The sequence below is a fragment of the Thermobia domestica genome, chromosome 8 (genome assembly GCF_964235325.1).
Source record: "Thermobia domestica chromosome 8, izTheDome1.hap1.1, whole genome shotgun sequence".
In the NCBI taxonomy this organism is placed as follows: Eukaryota; Metazoa; Arthropoda; class Insecta; order Zygentoma; family Lepismatidae; genus Thermobia; species Thermobia domestica.
Genome location: NC_137461.1, coordinates 182,396,094 through 182,410,334, shown reverse-complemented (window position 1 = coordinate 182,410,334; position 14,241 = coordinate 182,396,094). Strand labels below are relative to the sequence as shown.

The 14,241-nt window shown below is 36.6% G+C and overlaps 1 protein-coding gene across 6 annotated transcripts in view; it reads left to right on the top strand.

The window, feature by feature from the left end:
- Positions 1–14,241, top strand: part of LOC145693363 (juvenile hormone esterase-like) — a 1,331,986-nt gene that overhangs the window by 918,942 nt on the left and 398,803 nt on the right. For all 6 annotated transcript variants that reach the window (XM_081769289.1, XM_081769291.1, XM_081769293.1 and 3 more), the window contains one exon: positions 3,751–3,854. In XM_081769289.1, coding sequence (XP_081625415.1) covers positions 3,751–3,854 — 104 coding nt within the window. The remainder of the gene's footprint in view (positions 1–3,750; positions 3,855–14,241) is intronic.

Below are 14,241 nucleotides of genomic sequence, written 5' to 3'. Positions count from 1 at the left end.
AATGGTGTATAAGGATGACAACAGTGAAATTGTTTTCGACCTTGATTCTGCTAGCAATATGTCGCCATTGGTAAAATTACATGTATGTCTTAGTGAACTTGACAATGCTAAAATCATCAGTGTGTTTTCCTAGTACGATAAGGTGCAAAATATTGAAGCTGAATAGTATGATGCAGTTCTAATTTTTAAAACTCGTACCGGCAGGAAGTTGATACGAATGAACTGTATGGTCAAATTAAGCCATACAGTTTCTGAGATAGTCTTCTACACTTTTCCAAGATTGAGATAAGCATCGGTCCAGTACCCTTCCCATATCCTCTAGTACCGATCTAAGACCTTCCCCTTTGTCACGCCCTGCTCCTGTTAATCTTCCGTTAGCTACGCCTGCTCCAGAACCACTTAAATACAAAATTTCCCTGTTTGGAATTCGCCTCGTGACATTCCTGATATCAAATATCCCGACACTTTATCTCACCCTCCTTGTAATTCCATAATGCAAATTGCTCTGCGAACTTCTGATACTATTGATTATGCCCATAGCACAGTGAATATTGAAGTGGTCCTCTATTATAATGACCATATAGTTGCTCCGACAACGGAATCTAATGCTGGCTTACGTTCTCTCTCCGACCATTTACTTAACAGTGATGAAGTTATCTCCGTGCACCTCGAATCTGATGTGACAACTATCAAATATATGTCCCCTTCCGGTGCCCCACCTAATATCACCATGTCACTTTCTAGTGCTAGTGCTTCGCTCAGTCATGTGGTTGTTTCTACAACCAATAACGTCACTGCAAGTGAAAATGTGTTTGTTTTCCAAACCCGGCGCAAGAAAAAGAAAGCTGATAGTGGTGACAGTGATTTTCTTTGAAATTAATAGAGATTCAAGATGGTTATTTTATCGAGTCCATTCACATCCGTTCAAAGCCTCGCCGTCGGAGAGGGACTGACACTGTATCGAATCCTTCGTAATTTATGTTCTCTCTCTAATGTTCTTTCTCTTTCTTCAATTTTTCTTCTTTGGTGGTCTAAATATATAGTTTTCGCATCCTTGTCGTATTTTAATACGTGGATACTCAAAGAAGTGGACTCCCAATCTGTCATTTGCGCTGAGTGGGCATCCATAATGGAAGAGAAATTTAGCTTTAAAGGTACTCTTATGAACTTTTGGGAGAAAAATGTAAAACATGTGTTTCGATTTGTTTGTAAACAAAACAGTATTCATCGTCATATAACACCTTCCACGAACAGTATGCATATTATTCTAAGCTTTTACGAAACTACCTGAAAGCGCAGGCTCAAGGACAACCTGTTCGACCAAAATACATCAAATCAAAGCTTTTATTCTCTCTATGCATAGCCGACGTACGCGCGGCCATTTTGTTCGTAGCAAGATTCCTTCGACAGACTCCACAGAATCTGTTAGCACTGTCCATATACACCGAGAACGCTGTAGAGCTAAACAACAACTGATTTCTCATCTTAAAGGTCCCGATGGACATTTATATGAGAAACCGCATGTGACTACATATCATATAGACTATTTTAAACATTTCTATCCCAAGTCTTCGTTGTTCGTTAACGATGATACTATTTTTAATCAAATACCAGTTGCATTAACCACTACTGACACGGAGTGTCTTAGTCAGGTTTTCACGGTAGAAGAGGTCACTACATCCATTAAACTTGGTAAGCTAAGGAAATCCACTGGTGTCGATTCCTTTCTGAGGAATTCTATGTAACCTTTATTGACATCCTTGCTATCTTTCCCGCTGATCTTTTTAACGAGTATCGTGGTAGTTGTATTTTAGGCACCTCATTACGAATGGGTATTACTATGTTGATTTCCAAACATGCAAACTCCCATAGCGTGGATGATCTTCTCAGCTCATTGTGTAATGTTCAAAATTTTGACCCCTTGTCTCATTCTGGGTATGAAAACTTACTTTCAAGAAATCTTAAGCACCTGCCAATCTGGCCATGGACAAACTCGCGTATATATCAAGCGCTTTCCAATATTCGAGATTTCATAGCAAATTATGAGTCTAAATCTGATCATACAGTATCTATTCTCTCAACGGACTACTCTAAGGCATTTGATAGAATTGAGAGTCAATATTTGTTTAATATGCTAGCTCGTTTGGCTTTGGTAACACATTTATTTCTATTATTAAAGGTTTCTACTTCCAGAGACGAAACACTCAAAGACGCACTATGTGCCGTAAGTCCAGCACAAGTACAATATGAGGATCTTCAGGAAGCAATTGAGCAGCACAGTGGCCAGACATGTGAGGAACTGGGACTACAATTCAGTTTGAGTGGAGAAACCATTCGGCAGCACCTCCGTCTACTTGGGAAACACTACAAGTTGGGTCGATGGGTCCCACATAATTTTACTCCGGGCTAGAATCAACGCGAACAGACACCTGTGTTTCTTTGCTGTTTCATCTGAGGACGTAGCCATTTCTGGACAGGAGCTGACATTTCATGAGAAGTGGATGTTGTACGATACTTCACGGTGCCGTCATCATTGGGTAGCATCCCATGAACTGGTTCCAAAACAGCCGAAACCAGCACTGCACCATTAGAAGGTCCTCTCGTATGTTTGGTGGAGTGTTCGCGGCATCATGCATCGGGAACTGCTACCAGCTGATGAGAGCATCAATGAAACTGTGTACTGTCAGGAGTTGAGCCGTGTTCAAGATAAACTCAAAACTATGGATCCAGCACTTATGAATGGCAAAAGGGTCCTCCTGTTATAGAACAACGCTAAGCCCCACGTGGCTAGGATGACCCGGGACACCATTCTACGTCTTGAATGGGAAACACTATTACATCCGTCAGACTGCCCGGATATTGCACCGTCCGATTATCACCTGTTCCATTCTTTGGACAATGACCTTAGAGAACACCAGTTCAAACCTCTTGTAGGGGTGAAAAATTAACTTTGATACCTTCTTTGCTTCACGGCCTAGAAATTCTACCGCGATGAAATCCATGACCTTCCAGAACGTTGGCAGAAGGTCGTTGATGCTAATGGGGACTATTTTTCAACTTCCAGGTACGTCTTAGGTGACATATCGATGTTCGAAGGTAGTGGGTGAAAATGCGAGAGGGTGGGATTCTTCGCCGACACAAGAGTTTCACTTTTTTATTTCTGCACATAAACATTTTGAACAATTGTAGTGCACGTTTCCGTGGAGTCTTGCCGCCAGCTAGACTAGGGAAATGACTATTGTCTAGTTAACAATTACAGCGAACATGGATACAATACCCCAGACAGATACTCATGTGATTTACTTCCTACCCGAACAGTTTGTTTAGTAGCTGACTAGGTGGTTACATGTGCTATTAATGGGAGTGTTTTACGTCTTCGAACATCCTGTGTAACGTTTTTGAAATATTGCATAAATGCAATGTTGTGGTCGCTATCAACCACCATTACATTATTAATAAGCACCTACTTAGTGTCAACTCTGAATTCCTTTTGTTTCCTTATGTAGAATTTCAACAATGCATTAAAAATAGAACAAATATTTTGAATGGTTACTGATGCGTTGTGAAAGTGTATGAAAATAATATGATAAAGTAAATGAATTTACCAGGTTTATCTAAACTTCCTTTTCTATTGTTATTTTGGTCGATTTCGGTAAATACAAAATGCTGCAATGCCTTTAGCAATTCTCGAGATCAGTTTTAAAAATTCGAGATGTTTTTTCATGTGTTATTTTCATTTTCTTAATTTAGGATATCCTGATCCGGGACAGGGTCTCGTTGATGCTATGAAGGAAAAATTCTTTAAAGATAGCGACTTCGGAAACTTCACTGGTTTAATCCCAGGAACGTTAGACGTAAGTAATGTTTGTAACTTTGAATAACACCTGTAACTTTCTTTAAATATTAGTTGAAAGCTTTGTTTTTGACATTCAGTAAATCTAGCAGAAAAATATTCTTATTATGGACAAGAATGACTGGAATTTGATGTTTTCTTTATCTTAAATCTCCTCAAACAGAACCTCATTTATTTTATCAGGAGGTACTGAAAAATGTGTTAATTATTAAACTGATTCGGAATAAATAGCTTATTTATGTCGTCATCAAATGCAATTAATATCAATGAATTTCTAAATAGGAAACACTTATAGGAAAGTATAAAAATACTTTGAATTGACTACATGATCTACATCTTTCATTAACAGTAATGTGTTACCTTCTTATGTAAGTTGAATGAAGTGTTCATAAATGTCGACCTAGAATAGAAGATTATGAGATAAAAAATAATAGATATGGTGTAAGGAAAACTATGAAAACGTGTCCAATAATGAACCATCAGTAGAAAGATGTTACCGGGTCGTCAAAGAAAAACGCCACGCTAACGGGACTTGTTTCTGAGTTGTTAACTTTGTAATCTTGCTACAAGTTATAGAAAGTGTTGTAGTCTTTGTAGTCTTAATTGAGTGACCGTTACAAAGGTTTGAGTGTTTCCTTGACATGAATGGAATGACATTTGGATACGAATGGAATGACATAAATGGAAAGTGGAATGACATTTGTGAGACGTTATTGACCTTTGACGTCCTTATTAAAGTGGTCCATGGCTCAATGGTTTTAGAATTGCCCCTCTGGGTCCCCAGGGACCTCCTATAGCCCCTGGCCCCTCAAAAACTCGTTGTTCCCTCACTTTCCAGGTTTTATAGTAGATAGAGTATAAAAAATATGGATCCCAGAATAACCATGGCTTGAGAAGGGTTCCTGAAGAGTGCCCTGCTTATGTATAAATTCTTATTATTTACAATAATATTTGATGTTAAATTGGTTCCAGGACCCCTCCAATGGATTTAGGACTCTGTCAGTGTCTTTTTATTTCATTCGTATTTTTAATCCCTCGTAATTTATTCGGTGAACAATCTCTGGCTGTGATCTAATAAAAAAATGGTTGTCAGAAGAGTGTCCCTGTGTAGGTACCACTGGATCATTGTACCCGGCTCCCCATGGATTTCCTATAGCCCCTTGCATTGCTTAGAACCCTCAAAAATGGTCCTTTTTGGACCCCCTGCATATGTAATAAAATGGGAATCGAACCCGAGATTCCCACGCCAAAGGCGTGCACACCAACAGGAATTGAACCCGGGATCCCCTATGTGTGTTTTCTGCCATTTCCTTTCCTATGGAAAGTCGGATTAGAAACATGGTTTCGTAGGAATAAAAGAACAGGAATTGAATACCGGATATGGGAGGAAGGAAAGAAAAACATTTCTTTATTCATTTATTTATTTTATTGAATCATTTGCTTCGTATCTTTTATTCTCTCGTAATTTACTCGATGAACACACAAGTATAACACTATACCGAACATGGTCTTCGCAGATCCTTCTTGGCCGAAGTCAGGAGACTAAATGAAACTAGCAGTAACTTGCTCTTGTCAGAGATTGAAAGATTTTTGTATATACGAGACGTCAACAGCCAACCTGTACGTCATCCATTCCCTGGCAATGAGCTCCACTATCCGTTAACATTGCTAACGCTTACGGTGGTTTCTTGTACATACTGCATATGAATGACCTCTCTGAGGAGGAAAAAAGCGAGTATCTATGTGATTGACCTAGTATTATGATGCGTGCTAGAGGGAAGATGTCATGACATAACCTTGCTGGCAATACTATGCAGCTATCTTTCCCTTTTGCTCATTGTGCATACTTTATGGTATGTGCATACAGACAATTTTTCTCCTTATTCTTTTTGCAGTTTTGAAGTCTGTCTGTGTGATTGAACTGGACGATGTGAGACCGAAAGGATAGCGGAATTGAATGTTTCGGTGACTGACCTACGTGATCAACTTTCGTCTTGTTAGAGAGATATAATTGATATTGATTACTTGAAAAGAGTTTGTTTGAACTAGACGAACGGAAAATTGATACTGTCGTCATTTCAATGTATGAAATACATGTGTGCAATATCCCAGAAGTTATGTAGATTTCATTTTGAACATTTTTTGTCCAGACAAGATGTAAAATGCAATCTCCCATTTTGTAATATTTGAAATCGTGTATGGATTTTTGCAGAGAAAATGAAGCTGGATGAATAACCTTTGAATGACCTAAATAATAGATTTGTAAAGCTTAATTCCTATCCCTTCTTCCTTACATTCTGATATTAACCTGTGTATACAGTCTGTGATTTTTTGCGACTTATTTTTTGAACTTTGCTTTTCCTTCGTCTTAGAAGATACATGTAAGTTCTTCTATCTCTTTTTATGCTTTGTTATTTTATGGTATTCCTTTTGTATGAGGCTAAGAGCTAGTTTAGACTGTTGAACAAAATATGGAGGATCGGGAATGTGGGAGAAAACGGGAAAATCCCGGGAAAATCCATGGGAATAATGTAATTATTTAGTACAAGCCCAGCTTTTTGAAAACCAATATAGCATAACATTATGCCGATATAAGGTATTATCCTTGAAAAACTGTAAACTGAAAACGGAAGAAGTCCGTAAAATGAAAACGGGAGGAAACAAGAAGTTCGAGAAAACCCACGGACATAATTTAATTAATTAGTATAACCTAACTTGTTGAAAATTATTTTATTTCTTTTTTCCTGTGAAAAGGAATTGAAGTATTGTAGTCCTTGAAAAATGAATAAAATGATAGACTGACGAAAGCGGGAGGAAACGGGAGAAGTTCGGGAAAATCCACATGGAGAAGCCCATTGTATGATTTAAAGCTAGGTTGTTGAGAATAATTTTCTTTTTGTGAAAAGGTGTTAATACCTACTTTAGACTGCTGAAAAATGAAGGACATAAAGGACTGAAGAAAGCGGGAGGAAATTAGAGAATCCCGGGAAAACCCACAGGGACAAACACAATGGGTATTACCTTTAACGGCTCCTAATAAGAATAGCCGGTATTAAGTTACAGTTCTTGAGAAATGAATGAAATAAGGGACTGAAGAAAGTGGACGGAAACGGGAGAAGTCCGGGAAAAACTGTAGGGACAAATACAATGTGTATTATATTTATTTTATAGACTTCTTTTCTGCGAAAAGCTGTTAAGAGACATTCTACAATGTTTGAGAAATGAATGAAGGGACATTCCATGTGAAATCAACAAGTCATCAGACTTGACCATCTCAGATTTTTGTAAAATTGGTGTACAGCTTTATTGCAGTGGGAGATGAAAAACTCAAAATATTACCTCTCCTCCTGAAAGTGTCTCCATACAGGGTTTCAAAAATTTCAAAAATTGCATTTTTTCAAATACAGTGATTATTAAAAATTGTCATAAAATGATAAATGTGTACACTAGAGACCGGAAACAGTCACCATTAGAAAGCTTAAAGATTGCTCTACAAGTTGTACTATATTAAAAGTCCTGTAAAATAAAAAATAGCACTTCAAAAAATCAAGTTAAAATTTGAATTTTAAGTTTGGCATAGAAATATCCCTCTGAATTTGTCCAAAATTGTTCAGATTGTAGTCTCATATGTGTGCTAAAACACCACAAAGTTGCATTCTGGGCACTCAATGGGATCCGATTCAAAATTCAACATAAACCAAGCATTGCACGATATTGACTATGTGAATATCTGGGTTCAAATCGATAACCATTTGTCTAGAGTTATTTACCTTCAGCATCAAAGGAATTTATATTCAATTTCAAATGTTTCTTGATGTATTCATTTGAATTTACACAATTATCTAGCTTTCGAGTTATTTAGAGAGGTACTATGTTTTCGAACATTAATCAATTAAAGTCATTATTCTTGTTAGTCAGTGTGGATGCTTCTAAATTTATATTTGCTACATTGATACAAGTTATTTTCATTTCTTTGTATCAGGATTGCTGTCACAGAGATGTGGAAGTGGATAATTGTTTGTGCTGAAAGTGTGCGAAGTGACTGTGAGCAATGTGACTGTGTTTCCTAACACATTTGATAGAAATATTGTGAAAGAGAGGTAAATGTATTCTTCCCTTTCATAATATGTTCTGTAATAGCAATCCTCATACAAATAAATGAAAATAACATCTATCAATGTAACCAACATAAATATAGAGATATCCATACTGACTAACAAGAATAATGACCTGTAGTAAGTACTGTTTGTCAACGTAATACCTCTCTAAATAACTCAGAAGGTGGATAATTGTGTCAATTCAAATGAATACACCAGGAAACAAATAAAAATGGATATACATTCCTTTGTTGCTAACGGTAAATAGCTCCAGGCAAATAGTTATCGATCTGAACCCAGATATTCACATGGTCAATATCGTGCAATGCTTGGTTTATGTTGAATTTTGAATCGGATCCCACTGAGTGCCCAAAACGCAACTTTGTGGTGTTTTAGTACACATATGAGACTACAATCTGGACAATTTTGAGCAAATTCGGAGGGACGTTTCTATGCAAAATTCAAAATTCAAATCTTAATTTGAATTTTTGAGGTATTATTCTTTTATTTTAGAGGTTTATTTTTCAATATGGTACGATTTGTAGAGCAATGTTTATGCTTTCCAATGGTGCTTGTTCTTCGTCTCCAGTGCACATACTAACCATTTTATGACAATTTTCAATAATCAGTGTAACTGAAAAATGCCGTCTTTTCGCATTTTTGAACATCCTGTATTGGGATACTTTCAGGAGGAGAGAGGTAATATTTGGGAATTTTGCATCTTCCACTGTTATAAAGCTTTGCACAAATTTTTACAAAAATCTAAGATCGTCAGGTCAGATTTTGCCATTCCATTAGTTGATTTCACAAGGAATGTACCTGAAATAATGGAGTAAAGAAAGCGGGAAGAAGTGGGAAAAGTCCTGGAAAAACCACGGTCACAGTTTACGTTTGGTATAAAGTTAGCTTGTTGAGTTGTTGAGCTAATTCTATGAAAAATTAATGGGTAAAATTCAGGAACCAAAAATTGAATTATTATATGTTGTTCAATACCAAGGCTACACGGTACGTGAACCTACACTTTTTACTGGTCAATTGGTTGATAGCTACCTACATAGTTAAGAAACTTACATTTTTTTGAATATTTTCATAAGACTTTGTAATGGTTTTACCACAATCCGAACCATATAATTGTACTGTTTAAGGTTTAAACCCGAGTCATTTCACAACACAGGTGTGTACTATATTAGTTACTGCACGCGAGTTTTTAAAAGGGGTACCACGCAGTTGCTTACGGTAGCACGTGCGGACCTAGTCCTGATTTTGAAGTCGGGTCTTTAAGATAAAGGCGCATACATTAACCAGAGGAGTTTTCATGCTAAAAGGCGGAAACAATTCTGGTTATTGCTGGCGTTTTAGCGCGAGCTGAAACCGCCAGGGACCGGTTTATGGCATAAATGCTTTTGCCCGGATTCAAACTTAGGTGTTGAACGCCAAAGACGCGCTAAATAGATGGTTTTGCCGAGGTGCCGGATTTCGAGATGCGAGTTCGGGGTCTTATTGTCTCCTTTGCTAGGAAAGTCGGATAGAAAATACTATTAAATTATTCGAACACTCTGGGCGAACTAGAATTTTTGTTGGGAAGGGTCCATATCTAGTGGTGGTGGTATAATACGCAAGCCCCATTGATTATTAAATTTGCATAATTGTTTTAACGTATTCATTAGGCACAGTAATTTAAAATGGTTATTTATTTATAATAACAAATTTACATGTCACAAAATGAGATTAGATACCTGAACATAGAAAAAGTACGCTTGAACATCCGACGTCAACAGCACTTCCCACTAAAGTGAATAGTAATTCCAAAATTTGACACCAGGTGTCGCTACTAGCAACGCTGTCGGCATACATGATACGAGCTGATATAATAGCTATTTATCCGCTTTTGATATTATTTCCTTTTACGCCGTCACACGTGAAAGTTCAAATATTAGTTTCGTCTACCTTTTAAGCAGTTGTTTTAAGCACTTGTTTTTAAATAAAAATTTTGGTGCAGAATTTTAAAGGATATAAATTTTTTTATTAAGATCAATTATTATTATATTACAGTGAATTAATCCTTGCTGAGTTATTAGTGGAACTTGCAGCAGCGAAAAAATCCACTTTTAAGGAGAAGTTATCACTTTACTGATTGTTGACCATCAAAAGTACCGACGTCACCACACCATCTTATTGTTTTTAGAGTTTTACCAACGAATAACTTGGGATTAAGAGGTCTGTATATTATATTTTTATAGTTATTGAATTTTTAAAAAGGAAATACAATTTTGCAATTTTCCTTGGCTTGTTTTTAACCAGTATTGGTGAACAGAGAGGGAGACTTTTTTAAAATTGCACTCAATCTTTTGCATGAACTAATTTGATTGCTGTTTTTCTCTTTTTCTTATATTATATAACAGAAGCTAGAAAATAACAAATTTATCCTCCTTTTATACATTATTTAACCGTTTTTTAAAAAATTATTGACTGGTTTCTTTGTCATACAAAGTTTTACCCGGTATTAATGAACACTGAGAGAGACATTTTAAAAATTGTAATCATTCTTCTGCATACATAGAGTAATTTGATTGGTGTCTTGCTTTGTACTTATATTATTATTATATAACTGAAGCTTGAAAATAAGTAATTAATCTTTCTTTTAAACAATATTTAACTGGTGTTCGAAAAATATTGATTGTTTTTGTTATCACACTGAATATTTTACTGGAGCTTAAAAATAAGTGATTAGTCTCTCTTTTTTAAACAATATTATTAAAGTGAGCTTGATAACTCAAAAATCGTAGTTTCTCTGCAGTTAATTTCAGATGGATTTCTTCAGCCCAAATGAAGAACTCAACATGATCCATGAGATTTACCTCCAAGAATTTGGGCGCGGTCTGAACGAATATACGAAAGTTTTCAGCGTTTGGAAAGCCGTAATTGAGATGCAGTGCTTGGGGCATCGGGGGTTGGAGAGATGCGATGTACTATTACGCGCCCTTCGTGTCTTTGACAGTAATGATATATTACTCTTTCAGCACTGTGTATCATGTGCTGATGTACTGGACTTGTTGGTTTACGGATTTTTCCGTACTAAAGAAGCTTATTATTGTGCTCAGCATTAACTTATATATTTGCTATCTTGTGTGGAAGGTCAGGTAAACAAAATAAAGGATACGGAGCTGTCAAAACTATATGACTTTGGTGCGCGGTTTGTATTAGAACAATGCTTAATCCCATCTGAAACCGCCATAGTCGTGAACCTTCAAGAAAATCATAACTTGAGTAATAACATCAATCAATTAACTAATGAAGACAGCATTTTTACATGGAATTGGCGATCTAAATTCCGTTGAAGAAGATATGAGGAGATTGGTTGAAAAAGTGGACGAAGCTGTGGTTACATCCGCGCAAGAGGTCCAGGGACAAATCCTCTATACAATTCCCCGCCTCAATATTGCGTATAGGTTAATCATGGCAATGGGAACCAATCTGATCCTCAGCCTGGCCCGTCATACGCCCCCTGTTCCAACACTGGTTGGATATGGGAGCAATAATGGTGATAGTGCTAGTAGTACTAGCAGTGGTACTAGTACTAGATGTGGTACTAATATTAGCAGTAGTAGGAGTAATAATAATAATAATAATAATAATAATAATAATAATAATAATATTGACGGGGAACATCAGAGCAATAGTAACTTCGAAGTTGTTAAAGAAAGCAAAAAAGGTTTCGTAAGTTTTGTGGTACGGGCCACGAAATCGCGGTCAGACCTGTGGATAATGATAGATCCATTGATAATCCAGAGGCCCATATTGAAAGTTTATTTGATTTTGCGTTGGAACATATGATCTCCACGGATTATATCGTGCTATACATATATAGCAGTAACAGTACAAACTACAAGTCTGTGCATGTGCCATCGAAAACGAAGCGCGATTTCTCTGCTAGAACTGTCCTGACCTAAATTGAACGAGTATTAACTTCAAATGAGGAGTTCCTTTTGGGGCACGAAGTACTCTCTCGGTTTCGCATAGCCTACAGCATGTATGGAAGGAGAAGAACTCATAAAACGGGTGTCGTTGAGAAATATCAAAATACGAAGATTATTTGGACAACCGTTTGAGACGGATAGAAAACAAAAATATTTATTGCTTTCCCCTTGCAATTGTTTGTGGCAAGTAAGGATTCCCGGCACAAAACATCATTTGTATAACTTAGAAAGAGAAGACCATAATACGTGGATTAAAAAAGCAGAAGTCCTCTTTGAGATGGCAGGAGTTAAAGTTGAAACTAAGGGAGACTGTCACTTTACAGATGTTGATGCATTCCAATCGTATTTGAAAGGGGAGTATCAAATTGTAATTTATGAAAAGCATGAAAAAATAACCGGGAATATATAGTTCGTTACCCAGGAGTGTATACGGAAAATAAAATCTTTATTTACAATCAGAAAGGGGACACTCTTGGCCATTTGGAACCTATTCCTAACATTAAAAATTTTCTCAGTAAAAGGAAGTATTGATATTATTGTTTGCAAGGTTATAATTGTTAGTCCTGAAAATACAAGTGTGAAAATCAGTGTTCCTTTGCGAACATGCTCACGAACGCGACTATCCTAGTAACAAAATTAAATGTGAAGCATGCAATAGAAAGTTTGAAGATGACATGTGTTCCAAGAATCATGTGAAACGTAATAAAGCGGGTGAATCTGTATGTGACAAACTTTACGTCTGCATTGATTATGGTGTAATCTTTGACAACAGGAATCGAAAATCAGATCATGTGGGTGTGGTAAACATTTTTGTACACTCCGCATCAAAAAATTGCGACTGCTAGCTCCGTGCAGTTAGACCACCCCATATAAACCTTATTATCCCATAATCGTGTCAGGAAAAGAGACCCCCTCTCTCTGCTCCTTTCTTCTCTCTTATACTAAAATTAGCAAACAACGTGAGCGCAATTCTTTCAAACTATACATGTATTAGTTTCGATAAAATGAAATAACAAAACCGAGACGAAACAAGGTCTTGGGAGTTGATGTAGGGAGAAATTGAAACACACACAATGAAAAATTGAAACCAATGGATGTCTATTACACAGAGATTCAGAAATGAGGCAGAGAGAAGAGGAGAGAAGAGGAGAAAGAAAAGGGAGAACAGATAAAACTGTGGAATTCAAACATAGTAAGAAAACAACCTAACACTATAAAGTTCCGTTTCCAAAAAAATAACAGTAGTATAGAAATAACGTTTGTTTTTCACATATTTTTCAGAACTATTCGAATATATACTGGATGCTTTAAACATCCATTATGTCCCTTTCATAATGGATAGTATACTCAATTTCAAGTAGAACTGTAGATCTCCGAGACACATCTAGGATAATGTCAAAAGTTTAACACACATATTTTGTTTCCGCGTGGTTCGATTGCAAATTCGCTTGATTTTCATTGGACGTACTGTTCCAAAATACATTCTCATAAACCTAGTAGGTCATATTCTCCATTTCAGAGTAATAATGCAAAATGAAGAAAAACGCAAAAAACGAAGGAAACGAAAAGAGAAAATAGAAAAGTTCTATTTTACTGCCAAATTTCAATCAGAAATTCCTTTTATTAAAAGTCCAAACGGTATCGTAATGAAAAATTACAAATGTTGGAGAGAAACACTTTACGTTCCTCGTAGATTTAGCATGTTTCAAATTTCAACCTGAAAAAAACATTAAATTATAGGGTGGGAACAAATTATATGTCGAACTAGTATAAATAAAATTTTGTTTTCAAATAACCAAAGAGGTTACCATTTTCTAGTTTTTCCGAAGATTTATGTGTTCCGAACATCCAGCATTGATTTCATCTCTTCCGGATATAACGTTATTCGCACAGACAAAATGAACACGCTAAGAGCTCAACGGATGATCGTGTCAGTCGGATGATGTTGGTTAGATTATAGACCACCACTGGGTCGAGGATTCAAATTCGTAGTGACCCGGTAATTCGACTGAGACTCGGAAACCCAGAGGATAAAAAAAAAGAGATTTTATTAATTCCCTTGCGTTTAAACAATATTTCTGTCAGAGATGACCAAGACTCGAGATGATATTATCAGAGCGCGAAAATCACGACGCCGAAGTTAACAGTTAATCAGATTCTTCAGACAAGGTATATGGGTCTCTTGCTCCGTTTTAATTTTGGAACATGAAGTGCGTGTGTGAGAGAGAGTGGGAGAAGTGAAAGAAGCAAAGACAGGATTGGGAAATGTCAACAAAGTGACGAAGGGGGACGGAAATAAATATGAAACCTACTT